Raw genomic sequence first — 16,500 nt, 5'->3', positions numbered from 1 at the left:
AGCTCTTCTTCTTCTTCTTTGGCACAACTACCGCTGTCGGTCAAGGCCTGCTTGTACCCACAAGTGAAGTGAGCTTGGCTTTCAGTGCCTTATTGTTACCATAGCAGGATAGTCAGTCCTATGTGGGGCACGATCTATTCGGGACTTGAATCCATATGACGGGCATGTTTTTACGTTGCACGAGTTGAAGACTGTACCACCAGACCGAACAACTGCAGTTACATATTTAATAATGACATGGGATTTCTACACATATTTGACTCTATACAGTTTGTTTAACATTTATGATGCACTTATGTTTGAAATCTGACAAGCTTCTCGCATTTTTAATTTTACTGGGTTATTCCGTTGAATCTCTTTGAAAAAACAAAAGAGTTACTTTGAGTGGTACTTTTTGTCTAGTACTTTGAGAATGCAAGCTAAGTACCTTTGGCTCATTAGTCCTGCGAATGCGATGCCGATGGATGTCGGAACTTCAAACTAAGCTCTCCCCCAGATACTCACATTTTAAACATTTAACATTTAAAAAATAAAGATCATGGTCTGCTACAATCCACTGCTCTACTGACATCCATTGCAGAATATCTACGTAACTACATATCTACATAACGGCAGACGGCGTACGTCGACTGCACCCCAGAACTAACCTCATAAAGCGATTTTGTAACCTATGAAGCCTTTTAATTCGCCCCTTGTTGCCACCCGCTGCGCAAAGCGACGGAAGAAATCATGGAGTTCTGAGAATTTTATCATGCCTTCCTTTTCTCTCCAACGGCAAATTTGTCGAGCAGCTCGTCGAGCTGCCCGTCCCTGGCTCCGCCTCGTACCCCTCGCCTGAGCGCGTTGTCGAAGGTTTGAATGTGTTGGTGCGTCAGACGGCCAATCGCTGTCAGCCGTCGTCCGTGCTTTTTCCCTCCATAGCGCTATCTCTTTCACGCGTGTGGACAATGCTCGCGAGCTATTGTGGCGCCTAAAAATGCCGTTAACAAACATTGAGGCGATGAAGTTGCATTTTCACAAATCAAACCAAAAAATCGCAATAAGTTCAATTGCTGCAATGTAAAAATGACTAAGGAAACGCTAGCTCAAGCTGGAGGGTTTGCTGTGCAACGCGCTGAACCCTAATTCGCTCTAACACGTTTCTAACACTAAGCTTTTGCTTTCGTCTGTTGTGGATTACATAGATATGCTAAGCATCCTGCGCATGTGTGTATGCAAAACTGTCGCCAAATATAATTTATTCCGGAATGTTATGATCCATCGGTCAAAGAAAGGAAGGTGTTCATGAAAGGCGGAAAGACGAATTGAGGCCCCTGAGGAGGGGGTACTGACACACAGCTGTTGGAAGATTGAACAGTATACTTAAATTGCCAGCGGATGGGGGGGAGGAGGGGGGGGTGGCCATGGGAACCCTATGATCAGTGGTCACAGTCCCTAAAATTGTTGTCGCCATGGGGGGAGGCGAGGTGCAAATGGTTCTCCAGCCACGGAGCCCTAACGACCATCTTTCCCGGGGCCCTTGTTGCTAATAATCTGTCCACTTGTAGACATACGGCATACTACAAACTAGAAATCTTCGGCGACCGCCTAGTCCGCCTACCGTTAGGTCCACCGCTGGTTCATGACGGCGTTTTTTTCATCGTGGAGGTGCATCCTTCCCCCTGCCTGCAGCGTATGCATCGAGCAGGAGACAGTGTGGCAGTATGCAAGTTACCCACTGGATAGGAGCGGTCCCGCAGCACCGCCATCATTCCGCACATCTGCATGCCCGTCATGGGTTCTAACCGCGTATGAACCGTCCGCCGTAGCAAGAACTGACTATCCGGCTACGTGCTACTCAAGACTTGAAAAGGCCGGCATGATCGCGTTGGCTATTACGCCAATAATAATAATAATAATAAGAAGAAGAAAAACTTAGCATAGCAGTCCACACTCGGGGAAGGTTTTTGTTTTGACTTTGTTGCTGCCGGTCTACCGCTGTGACGAGACAAATACACGGAATTCAATCGACCAAAACATGAACCTACCGATCCGAACCCATTCCAAGGCATTGCCGGTCAATCGGCGTCATGATAACTACTCCAAACCAACAAGCCACCAGATTCTGGACGGACAGGTGCAGCACCATACGCGCACCGCAATAAACAAATCCAGAATCCTCTTTTGTATGGATTCAATTCAAAATGTTGTTTCCACTTGCGCCCGCCAGCTGAATTAGAAATAAATGTGCAACATATCACACGCACGTTTGCTTTGATCGTGTGTCTTTTTTATACCCCCAACAGCAGAGCCGATCGCAAAGATGCCAATGCCAATGGTTGTGTTGTCTCTCAGGTAGCGAGATCGAAAATGCGTGATATTTTGTAGCCGCAGCGGATGAAAATGTACGCATCAGAATCAAACAGTTTTGGGGTTTCCAAACGCACGCACACACACAAACACACAAACACGCGCGCGCAAACTCACACACACACACACACACACACACGCGCGCGCGCGCACGCCACCACGCACGCACGCACGCCACCACGCACGCACGCACACACACACGCACGTACGCGCGCCCGCGAGCATGAAAGCGCGCACGCCAGCACGCACCCACGAAAGCGCGCTCGCGAGCACGCACCCCCGAATTCGCGCAAGCACGCACCCCCGAAGTCGCGCAAGCACGCACTCCCCCTCCCCCCACTAGACCACCCCCCCCCCCCTCCACGCATGATCGATTACGGCTACTTTATCGGTAGAACGGTTGGTTCAGCTTTCTTGTAGCATCCTCATCCCTAGCGCCGGGCGGGGTGGGGGATCGCGACATGATAGAATGAATGGTCACTTTCCCCGCGCTGTGTGTGTGTGTGACGAGACCCAAAAACTCGAGACGGATTTCAGCACATTAAAAAAAAATTTCATTGCCACTATACACTGTGCTACATGATGCTTAGAAGGTCGTTGAAGCATCAAACATGTTCAAATAACAAAATATTAGATTAGTGTTAGACGTTCTCCTACGCTTGTTTTAAATAGGCTTCTTCACCCTCAATTAGCAGGGGCATCGAATGGTCTCATCAGCAGCGGCACGAAATAAAATAAACCATCAATACACCGATAACACTTTGAATCCCAATCCAGCTTCTCCCACAGCGGCTCAAGGTCACACACAAATTAATAAATGCTAACACCCACCAATAATAATACACAACCGCAATGCACATATGAGTATCAACGCATACACCGCAACAGCCAATCAGCTGGCGGCGGAAGGCACGGGCTGAAGCGCAAGTAAGGCAAGGCAGGGCGAGGGAGGGAGAAGAAGCGGACGAAAAAATGGGCGCCAATTTTTTTAAATTTTTTTGACCGTTTTTTTTTGCTCCGCCGCCCGAACTGTCCGAACTGTCCGAACTGCCCGAACTGCGCGACCCAGCGCAGAAATCGCTGAAGAACAGCGCGGGAGAGCAGCCAAAATCTGCGCTGGCCAGCGCAGATTTTGGTGCATTTTCTGCGCTGGAAACTGCTCGAATTTGCGCAGCGGGCAAGAAGTTGAATGGACGAGCAAAAGTCTAAGACAACAAAATCGAGCAGTTTTTGAGCTCGGTTTCTAGCTCGCTTGCCGCCGAAACCGATCGAGAAAGCGAGCAGAAACGTCCGAAGAACCGATCGAAGTTCTTGATTGATTGAAGCGTTTACGATCGTTCGAGAGAGCGCGCTGTCTGTGTTTATCTCTTCTTGAGAAAAAAGCTCCGGTACGCAATCGTGTTGGCGCAAAAATCATAATGGCCGAAAAATATTTCACACCAACGTTCTTTTTCTCCCCTCCTTCTCTCTTCACCATCCTTTCACTTCGCTTTATCATTATTGGTTCTTGCTCTCTAGCTATATTGAGCGGAAGAATGAAAAGTTTTCGATCGCTTTGCGCAGCGGGCAGGCTGAAATTTCAGCCTACGAACTTAAAACGGAAAGGGCCCCAATTATAGATTCCTTCTTATCCATCAACACCTTCCACCTCGCTAGTCAAAGCAGTCTCACAAGAGTGTCTTTGCCAGTATCCTGATTGCTCTCGGATCAACAGCTCGTTTCTGTACAGAAATTGAAAAAAAAAAATACTCCTTAACTACTGTCTCCAGCACCTTTCCGAGCACATACAACATGTTTATGGGGCGAAAATCCTCCGCATTGGCAGCTCCGTTCACTTTAGGAATATGTATAATCATTGTTTCGTTCCATTATTTCGGAAAACATCCCCTCTCTAGTGATTGATTAATCACCATAAGAAGGTCTTCTCCGATCACATGATAGCAATTCTGTATGGTTGTTGAACTTACATTCCCTATACCTGCCGTTTTTGTCTAGTTTTTGAAACAAATCGTTTTAAGTTTTTCAAGAGTAATTTTCTAAAATCTGAAATAGCATCATGGAGTAGCACTATCTACGTAATAGCTAGGTTCACTGACAGAAGCAATGTTTTGATTAATATCTAAAACACTGTTCACACAGAGCGAATTAAACTTGTTGCAAATGATGGAGTCGTCAGACTCAATCACACCATAAAATTTTACATCTGAAACACATGATTTATCAGGTTGTAACATGATTTTGAGAATTTTCTATAACCTCTTTTTATTTTTCTTGTGCTTGTTTATTTACCTTCTAAAGAAATTGTTGGGTCTATTTTTGAGTTCCCTACTAAAACTGTTTCTAAGTTTAGTATCCTAAAACCAATCATTATCTGTGTTCGTGCTAATAAATTGTTTATACACTTTGTCTCTTTTTCGTTTAGCCCCTGCAAAATCCAAGGTATACCATCTACTAGTTTCTCTAGAAATAATTGTCTTTTCTTCAACCAGCACCTTGGTTTCATTACCTGTTTCAATTTGTTTCATAACATGTCAGCAGCCTCATCAAAATCAGATGCAACACGCTGCAAGTCTTGCGACTCATTATTGCAAAGAGCATGTTTCGAGTACCTAATCCAGCATTTAACATTCCGTTGAATCGTTTTACAACGCTCATCGTTTATCTTTAAAATAAGTGTTTTGTGACCCGATATTTTTAATAACGGATCAGTAGTGTCTTTGATCGAGTCTGTACTACTGTAAACCTGATCAATCCATGTCTTGCTCTGCTTATAAATTCGTGTAAATTCATTGACTTTCTAGTTACACTGAATCCATTAAACTTTTCAGTTTCACTGATTTTTTAACATTTAACCAGTCAATATTTAAACCACCGACGACAATGTTTATCTTACTAAGATTCAAAAACCTGTCCAACCATTTTCTAAAATATCTACGAACCTCGAATCACTCGCAATAGGTGATTGATATAATCACCTATTCGATATTATCACCTAATATGATCATTGATAATTGCCTACCGTCATACCCCGAGAAACTGCTAGGGAAAGTCAGGGTTGGTTCGACACTGTGGGTAAGATCGACACCTTGCCGTTTTAATATTTATAGAACTTTTTAAAGAAAAAATATGTACATATTGTTTATATTAACTGTCTCGAATATTTGAGTCACATTTCATTGATCAGAAACCTGTCAATTGTCAAAAAACAACAAAATAAGCACATGGAGTTTCTGATTGTCAGAAACCTGCTGTTCTACTATTGAATTTTGAAATTTTTGTTTTTGCTTGTAACTTCATTTCTTTCGCATATTTCAATAATATTTTGTGATATTTTTTTCACAAAATTGGTACGAAATACTCTGTTTAACTTCAATAATGACGAAACTGCCATCAGAGTTTTTTTTAAGTTATAACCAATGTGTCGAAATCGCCATGTGCCGATTTTACCTCATCATGGGGTCGATCTTACTCGTAATGCAGTCTTGGTGAAACATAAAACACGCTTTTATTTTTTTCAAAATGTCATCGAAATCGATCCAGTAACCGTAGTTTCTCGTAACATAGCCTTTTGTAGCTGATGGTACATAATAGCCGGCATCGCGAATAAATGAACACATTTTAACAGTCGTTTAAAGTTCATTTTGGGTTAACCGAGTTCATTTGTTGTTCATTCCTGTTAAAATAAACGATCGTCAAAACAGTTATCGACTGCTCGAAATGACATATACAGGCCTATTATATTGCGTTCGGCATTCGAGAAGATTCACTCGCACGTTCATTATGTTCATTTTCGTATCGTTTTGCTAGCGACGTTCCGCTTCGAGTAACTCATCGGCAGATTCGAGTCGATGAAGTAAAAATCGGTACCGTCCCGCTGCGCAAATTCGAACAGCTTCCTGCGCAGGAAATGTACCAAAATCTGCGCTGGCCAGCGCAGATTTTGGCCCGTTCCCCACGCCGGACTTCAGCGATTCCTGCGCAGGCCTGCGCCGGGTTAGCGCCATCTGTTGGCGAAATGGACGAACTATTTATGGCGGCGGAGCAAAAAAAAAATGGTTAAAAAATTTAAAATTATTGGCGCCCATTTTTTCGTCCGCTTCTTCTCCCTCTCTCACCCTGCCTTGCCTTACTTGCGCTTCTGCCCGTGCCTTCCGCCGCCATCTGATTGGCTGTTGCGGTGTATGCGTTGATACTCATATGTGCATTGCGGTTGTGTATTGTTATTGGTGGGTGTTAGCATTTATTAATTTGTGTGTGACCTAGAGACGCTGTGGGAGAAGCTGGATTGGGATTCAAAGTGTTATCGGTGTATTGATGGTTTATTTTATTTCGTGCCGCTGCTGATGAGACTATTCGATGCCCCTGCCAATCGAGGGTGAAGAAGCTTATTTAAAACAAGCGTAGGAGAACGTCTAACACTAATCTAATATTTTTTAATTTGAACATGTTTGATGCTTCAACGACCTTCTAAGCATTATGTAGCACAATGTATAGTGGCAATAATTTTTTTTTAATGTGCCGTAATCTGTCTCGAGTTTTCGGGTCTCGACACACACACACACAGCGCGGGGAAAGTGCTCGTTCACTCTATCATGTCGCGATCCCCCACCCCGCCTGGCGCTTTGGATGAGGATGCACAACAAGATAACTGAACCAGCCATTCTACCGATGAGGTAGCCTGAATCGATCATGCGGGGGTGGGGGGTACGTGCTTGCGTTCGCGCTTTCGCGGGTGCGTGATTCTGATGCGTACATTTTCATCCGCTGCGGCTACAAAGTCCATGCATTTTCGATCTCGCTACCTGAGCGACAACACAACCATTTGATTGGCACCACCATCTTTGCGACCGGCTCTGCTGTTGGGGGTATTAAAAAGACACATGATTTAAGCAAACGTGCGTGTGATTTGTTGCACATTTATTTCTAATTCAGCTAGCGGACGCAAGTGGAAACAACATTTTGAATTGAATCCATACAAAAGAGGATTCTGGATTTGTTTATTACGGTGCGGGTATGGTGCGGCACCTGTCCGTCCAGAATCTGGTGGCATGTTGGTTTGGAGTAGTTATCATGACGCCGATTGACCGGCAATGCCTTGGAATGGGTTCGGATCGGTAGGTTCATGTTTTGGTCGATTGCATTCCGTGCATTTGTCGCGCCACAGCGGTAGACCCGGCAGCGCCAAAGTCAAAACAAAAACCTTTCCCGAGTGTGGGCTGCTATGCTAAGTTCTTATTAGTATTATAATTATTATTATTGGCGTAATAGTCAACGCGATCATGCCGGCCTTTTCAGGACTTGAGTACCACGTAGCCGGAGCCGGTGACAAACCCCTTGCTACGGCGGACGGTTCATACGCGGTTAGAACCCACGACGGGCATGCAGATGTGCGGAATGATGGCGGTGCCGCGGGACCGCTCCTATCCAGCGTGCAACTTGCATACTGCCACACTGTTTCCTGCTCGATGCATACGCTGCAGGCAGGGGGAAGGATGCACCTCCACGATAAAAAAAAACACGGCCATGAACCAGCGGTGGACCTAACAATAGGCGGACTAGGCGATAGCCGAAGATCTCTAGTCTGTAGTATGCCGTATGTTTACAAGTGGGCAGAGTATTAGCGACAAGGGCCCCCGGAAAGATGGTCGTTGGGGCCCCGTGGTTGGAGAACCATTCCCCCCCCCATCCCCGTCATGACGGCAATAATTTTAGGGCCTGTGACCGATGATCTTAGGGGTCCCATGACCGAAGCCCATCCTCCTCCCTCCCTCCGCGGGCAATTTAAGTATACGTTCAATCTTCCAACAGCTGTGTCTCAGTACCCCCTTCTCCCGGTCATCAGTTACCATTGACAGGGGCCACAACTCGTCTTTCCGTCTTTCATGAACACCTTCCTTTCTTTGACCGATGGATCATAACATTCCTGAAGAAAACACATTCGGCGAAAGTTTTGCTCACAAACGCACACTCGCACCCATGCGCAGTCGGCTCAGGATATCTATGTAATCTACAGCATACGAAAGCAAAAGCTTAGGGTAACAAAGTTATGATTAATGCTTAACACGTTCAGCACGATGACATGTCCCAGGGACTACCAGTGAACTTTCCAGGATGCTGGTTTCACAATCAGCTTGCGTTCTTGATGCTGGCGGAACGGAAAGTTGATGAAAATCAGCGCCGGGCTGAACGTGTCAATGCGAATTAGGGTTCAGCGCGTTGCACAGCAAACCCTCCAGCGTAAACTAACGATTCCTTAGTCATTTTTATATTGCAGTGTTTGAACTCATTGCGATTTTTTGGTTTGATTTGTGAAAATGCAACTTCATCGCCGCAATGTTTGTTAACGGCATTTTTAGGCGCCACAACAGCTCGCGAGCATTGACCACACGCGAGAAAGAGATGGCGTTATGGAAGGAAAAAGCACGGACGACGGCTGACAGCGATTGGCCGTCTGACGCACCAACACATTCAAACCTTCGACAACGCGCTCAGGCGAGGGGTACGAGGCAGAGCCAGGGACGGGTAGCTCGACGAGCTGCTTGACAAATTTGCCGTTGGAGGGAAAAAGATGGCATGATAAAATTCTCCGAAGGGCATGATTTCTTCCGTCGCTTTGAGCAGCGGGCTACTAGTAAGTTTACATTGGCAAAAGTATTGCAATCAGGGGAAAACCTTAAGGTGTCGAAACTACCCTCAGTTCCCCTACATTGAGAAACCAATTGCCTACCAATGACTCGTTTAAAATCACATTAAGGACAATATCACTTCTGGCTTAAGCTGTAACACCTCCTGTGTGACGTGAATGACATATACACGACACTACCCTATATCGTTTTATATAAAATTGCTCAAATGCCTCCTCCTGGATCACGTGGGTTTCAGACCAACAAAGGTTGAACTTTTTCTACTGCCTCACGAATCATAGCATATTTAGATGAAAGACCGTTAACATTGAAATATAAAATCTCCCTGAACCGCCGTAGTTCCGCCCCTCCCTGCTATTGAGAATGTTGCATTCGTTTCACTACCTGTTTTTTATTAACACCGGACAGTCATCGCTATTAGCCGCATGTTGTATCTGTAGTTTAAGGTTCCTGGATGTGTTAGCTAAAACACAATTTACACATTTGAGGATGGACGTAGTACAATCCGACGTTCGGTGCTCACTCCTGCTCTTTGAACACGCTGTCTTATTTTGGCAGTCAGTGCTTTTATTGCTAAATTGACCGCATTCAAAGTAGCGCATAACGTGAATGGATCTAGAAATTTTACACCGATCAAAACCAATATTGATTTTTTCGAGTTTAACTAGATAGTTATCGGTTTAATGGTCGATTTTCAAACTCGTATTATGTTTCTGGTACTTGTAGATCTTACTTTCACACATTCCAATTACATTCACCTGTTACTCGGGAATTCCCTCGTTTTAAGGTTTCAAAATATCTACTTAGTCAGAAGCAGAATATGTTTCACTCATTCTAATTATTTTAACGCGTGTCATAGGTACGGATGTGGAATAATCATCTCCTAAAATGCCTTCTACTTCATTTCTAATGTTGTCTAAATTTGCCAGAGCAGGACACTGTACTTGACCGTCTCTACCGTAGCGGAATCCCGACAATTGCTGCTTTCTCGGATCTAATTTGGTGCGAAGGTCAGCTCGCAAGACTGCACCACCTTAGGAACAATTATTCTTCTGTTTCCTCTTTTGGCTCAACAACCGTTGTCGATCTTGGCCTGACTGTACCATTTGTGGGGTTTTCTTTCAGTAACTTTTGGATTACGCCCATTCAGTCCTACCGGCACGGTCTATTTGCAGCTTGAACCCATGAAGGGCATGTTGTTATTAGGATGATTGTTTATCGTAGTAACAATAACCAGAGTTTTAATATGATTTCTTTATTTTTCCCATGGGCTCCTTCACATCGTTCATTTTCTCAATTTTGGGAGTAACTTTTTTGTTTCGCTCGTCAAATCTATTAATAATAGTTTAAACATTGAGATCTCCACTATTCGTTCTTTTTCTTTTTTTCGTTACCGCCCATGATTGTAAAGTTACTTTCTGCATTGTATTACTGGTTTGCGGAGTGTCAGAAGTTGCACGCAAGACCGCCTTCGACATTTTCGAGGCTTCTATAGCAGCGGGGGCGACGTGGCTTCGTGGTACACTATCCGGCTGCGTGGTAATGAATTATGTCTCGAAAGCCTGCGTGGGCCGGCATGTCCGCGTATGACGTTACGCCTAATAGAAGATAGCAGCAGTCGGCAAACTTTTTATTCAAAGGGCCAAATTTAGTAAATGATCAAGAGCCGCGGGCCAGGAGCAGGCTCTTTCATTTCTCCATCCTCTCACGCCTCAAAAAATATTGACGATATTCTGGGGATGATACAAAAGTCTCAACGGCTGAAAAATTATCAAAGCAAATGTGCATTCAGTAATTATCAAAATGCTTTATGGACATGTAATGCCATGTCAGATGAATTGATAATTGATTCCTTAAGAAATAGCACTTTGACAATCGTTGTACTCGTAAACAACATCAGTGTGGTATCGTAGTTCTCGTTAAAACAACAGGCTTTTTTAATGTTCGTTTTTGCTTTCAAATACGATTGAAAATATCTCTAAAATAGACAAAAAGGAAACCATTTGATTTGTATGAAATGAAGAAAAACAAATAGCAGAATATATACTGTCGCAAGAAAAGTTTATGGACCTATTTCACTATATCTAAAACTTTGTATTGTATGTATTGCGTATGCGAAAGTCAAATGCTCTCTCATCGTAAAGTCGCATGCAAAACTTTAAATAAATTTATTGCAACCAGACTTTAGTGTATCTTATCTATATAAAATTTCGTATGCGACTTCTTTCATTCCGAAAGTCTTATTGACGTATTAAAAAACATTACGGTTGCATTAATAAATGAAAAAGTAAATGGGTTTATCATGGGTTTTACTTCAGCTACACTAACAAAAGGTTAATTGCACTTTAAATACAGTAGAACGTCGATTATCCGGGCAGCTCGGGACCGGACGGTTATCGGTTAATCGATTTGCACGGATAATGGTCGAAGAAATGTCAAATTCGTATAAAAATTATGAAATTCACTAGTTTTATGATTAATTCACATTGAATTGATCGATTAATCGTTAGTAGAATATTATTTCATTCAATAACTATAGGCTTGGCAACTTTTCATGAACCAACATGAATTTCGAAAATACCACTAAACACTACAGAGCTGCACAAAAAACTGGTTGCCCACTTGACTATCGCTGCAAATGTACGCCGTACGTTTGAACAGCTGTCCCATTTATGTGTACGGTTAAGCCGCCCGCCGGTTAATCCGCCCCCGGATAATCGACGTTCTACTGTAGTACTATTATATCAATCAGCATCTGATTTTGTCTGAAGACAAAATTTGACACCTCTATCGGTTGAACTCTAACCATGATGGCCAAAAAAACGAACCAACGTCGTTCAGAAGCGTACGCGATCAAAGAATGGCACCCTGTAGCGTCTAAAATGGACTCCGTGCGGAAGTTTGTGGGCGTGATATGCTGGCAAAATTCCCCTAGTCGATTGCAACACTCCCCTATATGATTGCAAACTTCTACAGCTATGCAAGCAACATTCGCCTCCTGATTTGCAACATTCCCCTAAGTGATTGGCTTATTGCCTGGGTGTGGGTGTAATACACCGACGGTGAAAAATAAACCCATAACTCCCTGTACAAACTATCGGGTCATCACTGGTTCCCACCACAGCGGAGCATGGAGAACACTCCATGCCGTGTAAAAAAACAAATACGGGCGAAATCTATAAAATTGTTGTCTTTTCGCTTACCTGTTATCAAACGGTAGAGAACGAGGCTTTGAAGAGGAAAACATATGAACGAAAGCAATTGATGGCTTTGCGTAAGGAAAACCAGGATGGAAAGTCGAGTTTTTGGGAAAAAGTGTCGCACAGCAAATGATGGTAGTGCTGACCTAAATTGTGCGTTAGTTTTTGCAACAATCGAAATTTATAAAATTGTTGTCCTTTCCCTTACCTGTTATCAAACACCGGCACCAAGCGACACAAACACTACTTTATTAATTAGCTACTCTACCCTTCTCCCGGTGTCACATATAAATAGATAAATATAGTACAAACACCTATCTACACGAAAAGGATCGGTTACTGTCATCAACACAGATGCTGTTGACCGCACCAATCTTGTGTTTTTTTTTTTACAAAATAATTTCTATTTTGGCTGAACACAATGACACCGAGGGAATCCAGGAGTATTTATGTACACACGTAGTAAAAAAGTTGAGCACTTAGCTCTATTTTACACAGTTTTTTTTCACGTCACAACATAAAATCAACGTCTAAAGTTATGACTAAAGTTGCAATGGGGCAAAATGGTATTACACGAAATGTCAAAACACATCAAAACAAAGGGGCAAAATTGACCACAACATTGGACTTTAGGCTTTAGTTTAAGCTCTTGCATCTTAATAGAACTGTAAAAATAGATATTTTAGTTTAGTATTTAAGTTTTTTGTTGGATAATTTAGTAAAATGCTAGAATATTTCAATTATTCACGTGTTGTCAGTATTTCTTCTTTTTGCTATACATACAGCAAAGTTTTATTTTTGTAAAGCTATTATCTTGTAGCGATTTTAGCATATGCCACAGCCTCATCATGTTGCTCCTATCAAAACATACTGATCATTTTGCCCCAAGTGAAACATTTTGCAAACTTTAACTTTAAAAATGTTCTTCCTTTTTTGGCACAACAACCGTCATAGGTCAAGGCCTAACTGTGCCACTAATGGGCTTGGCTTTCAGAGACTTACTGATTGCACATAGCAGGATAGTCAGTCCTACGTATGGGGACACGGTCTATTCGGGACCCACTGCATGTTTTTAAGTTGTGCAAGTTCCACCAGACTGGCACAAAAACATTACATTAAATTAAAATGGATACTGATCGAACGTAAATCATAGATACATTTTATGTGCTTGGATACACATTCTTTTTTTCTCTAATCACATGTTAAATTCTTTCGAAAAATTATTTTCGAGACAGTGAAAATTATGTAGTTTTGAGCAAACATTTTATTTTTTATCTTATGTGGTTTGAACATTGTATTTGATGATTTTAAATCATTAGAAGTCTTTATAAATGTGTTTATTTGACAAAAATGCACCTTATCATTTTGCTCAAGGTTCCCCTATATCATGTATCATGCTTAATATCATATTAATAATTCCACTTACCTTATCTGTTTTAATTATTTTTATATAGTGCTAGCGGAAGTACACTCTAGTAGCAGCGGAGCCGCCAGTGGTTCAGATGAGGATCTCTCCGTGTCTTCTTCGCATTCCGATGGCGATGGCATAGTTGGCAGTAGTGGAATTTGTAATGGTAGTAGTATCGGTGGCATTGCTAAAGATATAGGAGACGCAGGTGGAAAATGTGACTCAGTAGTTGGTGTCATCAACAACAATCAAAAGTTATCAAACGATAACACAGCAAGCCATGAGCATGACTATGAAGATATCTATCTTATGAGAGATGAAACGCAGTTGGCGGGTAGTACCTCTACTAGAAATGCAATTGGGAGGAGCCGTTCTAGAGACAGTGGTTCCCATAGTCGATCGGCGAGTGCTAGCTCAAATAGAAGTGATATTGCTCTACAGCTGACTGGCAACACTAATGATCAGGTAAAGTTGAACAGCTTTTAAAATTATCAATGGTAATATTTTGCTACCTTTAAACTGTTTCAATAATATGTAAATAATTATAATAAGTAAATTAAATTATCCATGTATGCATATTTGTCCCTTATAATACTTTATATTACTAACATTATTTACACTAGTAAAAATAATAAGAGTGGTGAATTCTGGTGAGCGGCGACAAACGTACAACGCACAACGTATAATTGGGATAATGAAAAAAAATTAAATAAAAAAAATACATACTATATAAATAATATATTAAAATTAAAATTAAACTAATAGTAATAATAAAAATAATAGTGCATTAACATACAAAAATACACTTTATAGGGTTTAACAAGTCAGAATCGAATGCCAGCAAAACATGTTCAGTAGCTCAAGATGTAATTTAGCTGTCAAAATTTGTTGTTTCACCGCACCGATGCTATTTTTATAGGCGCAATATGATTTTTTAATCACACAAGGTGTTTTAAGAGGCCTTTTGCATCGTTTTGCGTATTCAATACAGTCTTTCCCCGAGTTACGCGACACTCGAATTACGCGAATTCGAGTTACGCGAATTTTTATTTTTTACAGATTAGATGTCAAATCAGTACAATTTTCTAAATCAATTGTCAAATGAAAAATAATTTGCAATGTTTTTAAATTTTTAAAATCACCAAGAAGACAGAAATAACTGAATTTTATAGAACAATTGTAACAAATAAGTAATAAACAAAAATGAACACAATTCAATGAAAAAATTATCAATCAAATAAATTTTGGCTGTAAAACGTGAAATTCAACTTACGCGAAAATCCGAGTTACGCGAATGTCTCCGGAACGCATTATTCGCGTAATTCGGGGAAAGACTGTACAGTGTCTCTCTAGCCAGCTCCACACTGTAAGCTTCATTTCCAATCCGTAAAATCCCTATTCAACATTGTCAAATGGATATCGTGCGTATACGGAGCAACCGATGACAGATCATTCGAGTTTCCATTTTTATTGTTGAAATTTATTTTATGAGATTGAATTTTTCGTTTCCGATGTTGAGTTGGCTAGAGAAATCCTGTAACGGATTTTGAGATCATTTAATTGAAATAAATGCTTTTATGCGCTGTAGCATTATATTTATAAAAAAATTACGTATTTATTGTAAAAATGAGGATTTTCTACGCAAAAAAACTACATACACTTTATACACGTTTACATTCGCTTGTGCCTGTTGCTTTTAATGCTGGGTAGTTCTCTCTGCAGTTCGAGTTAGTCCAGCGAACGTAAGAGCGCCATAGGGACAATCTCGGTCGCTGAGATGATTACCGGAACTATGTGGAACTATGATATCCTCCAGGTGCCACATCTTCTTCAATTCCTCTGCCAAGTCATGGTACTTCGTTTCCTTTGTGAGAAATGGTCATTGTTTCCTTCTTTTGTAGTATAAAAATGGTTACTGTTTAACTTCTACTTAACTCACTTTATACTTGTGATCGCCCAGGTGATCTTGGAAATTTGTAAAAAAAAAATGCGCTTACTGGAATCGTTTGAGCTAAGAGCCATCTTAGGTAGGGAGACACTCGCAGCTCATGAATTAAGATACGTGCAAAAGGGTGGCCATTTGAATCAGGATTAAAAACTCCTGATTTTTCCCCGGTTTTACTTGAATTTTTCAGGGGTTTTCCCGGTTCATTACATTTAATGTGTCTGTAGTCGATAAACTTGCGCGATACTTGAATTTCAAAGTATTTTTCATAAACAATATAATTGATAATTAGAGCATCTTACTAAAAAGCCTGACTCGTTTTGTTACATCTCATTAATAAGTGAATATAGAAGAACACATTTTTTAGTACGGTTCAGTTACCCATATTGGGGGCCTTCGCGATTCTAGTCAGTTTTTTTGTATGGAGTTTGACAGTTGGAGGCTGAAATTATGTAAACACTCCATACAAAACCACACATAAAACTAGCCTGCAATTTTCAGTCTAGATTAAAGTGTTTTTTAGTCTTTTTAGCCTCAAAGCTAGAATTAGATTTGAGTACCTGCTCGAAAAATGGCAAAACAAGCCCGCAAAACAAAATCAAGCAGTTTTTGAGCTCGCCCGCCCCGCTGCAAAAATTCGAGCAATTTCCTGCGCAGGAAATGTATCTCGCTGCGCAAAGCGACGGAAGAAATCATGCCCTTCGGAGAATTTTATCATGCCATCTTTTTCCCTCCAACGGCAAATTTGTCGAGCAGCTCATCGAGCTGGCCGTCCCTGGCTTCGCCTCATACCCCTCGCATGAGCGCGCTGTCGAAGGTTTGAATGTGTTGGTGCGTCAGACGGCCAATCGCTGTCAGCCGTCGTCCGTGCTTTTTCCTTCCATAGCGTCATCTCTTTCTCGCGTGTGGTCAATGCTCGCGAGCTGTTGTGGCGCCTAAAAATGCCGTTAACAA

The 16,500-nt window shown here is 41.9% G+C and overlaps 1 protein-coding gene across 13 annotated transcripts in view; it reads left to right on the top strand.

The window, feature by feature from the left end:
- LOC4576088 (espin) overlaps positions 1-16,500 on the top strand; it is a 127,371-nt gene that overhangs the window by 51,875 nt on the left and 58,996 nt on the right. For 12 of the 13 annotated variants that reach the window (XR_009764576.1, XM_061641237.1, XM_061641258.1 and 9 more), the window contains one exon: positions 13,648-14,066. The exons of the other annotated variant lie outside the window; for it this stretch is intronic. Coding sequence is in view for 11 of the 12 variants with exons in the window: in XM_061641237.1 (XP_061497221.1) it covers positions 13,648-14,066 (419 nt within the window). In the remaining variant the exon portion in view is untranslated. The remainder of the gene's footprint in view (positions 1-13,647; positions 14,067-16,500) is intronic. 13 annotated transcript variants of the gene reach the window in all.

The sequence above is a fragment of the Anopheles gambiae genome, chromosome X (assembly GCF_943734735.2).
Source record: "Anopheles gambiae chromosome X, idAnoGambNW_F1_1, whole genome shotgun sequence".
Lineage (NCBI taxonomy): Eukaryota > Metazoa > Arthropoda > Insecta > Diptera > Culicidae > Anopheles > Anopheles gambiae.
Note: the sequence above shows the minus strand (reverse complement) of the source record. Positions and strands in the feature narration are given on the sequence as shown.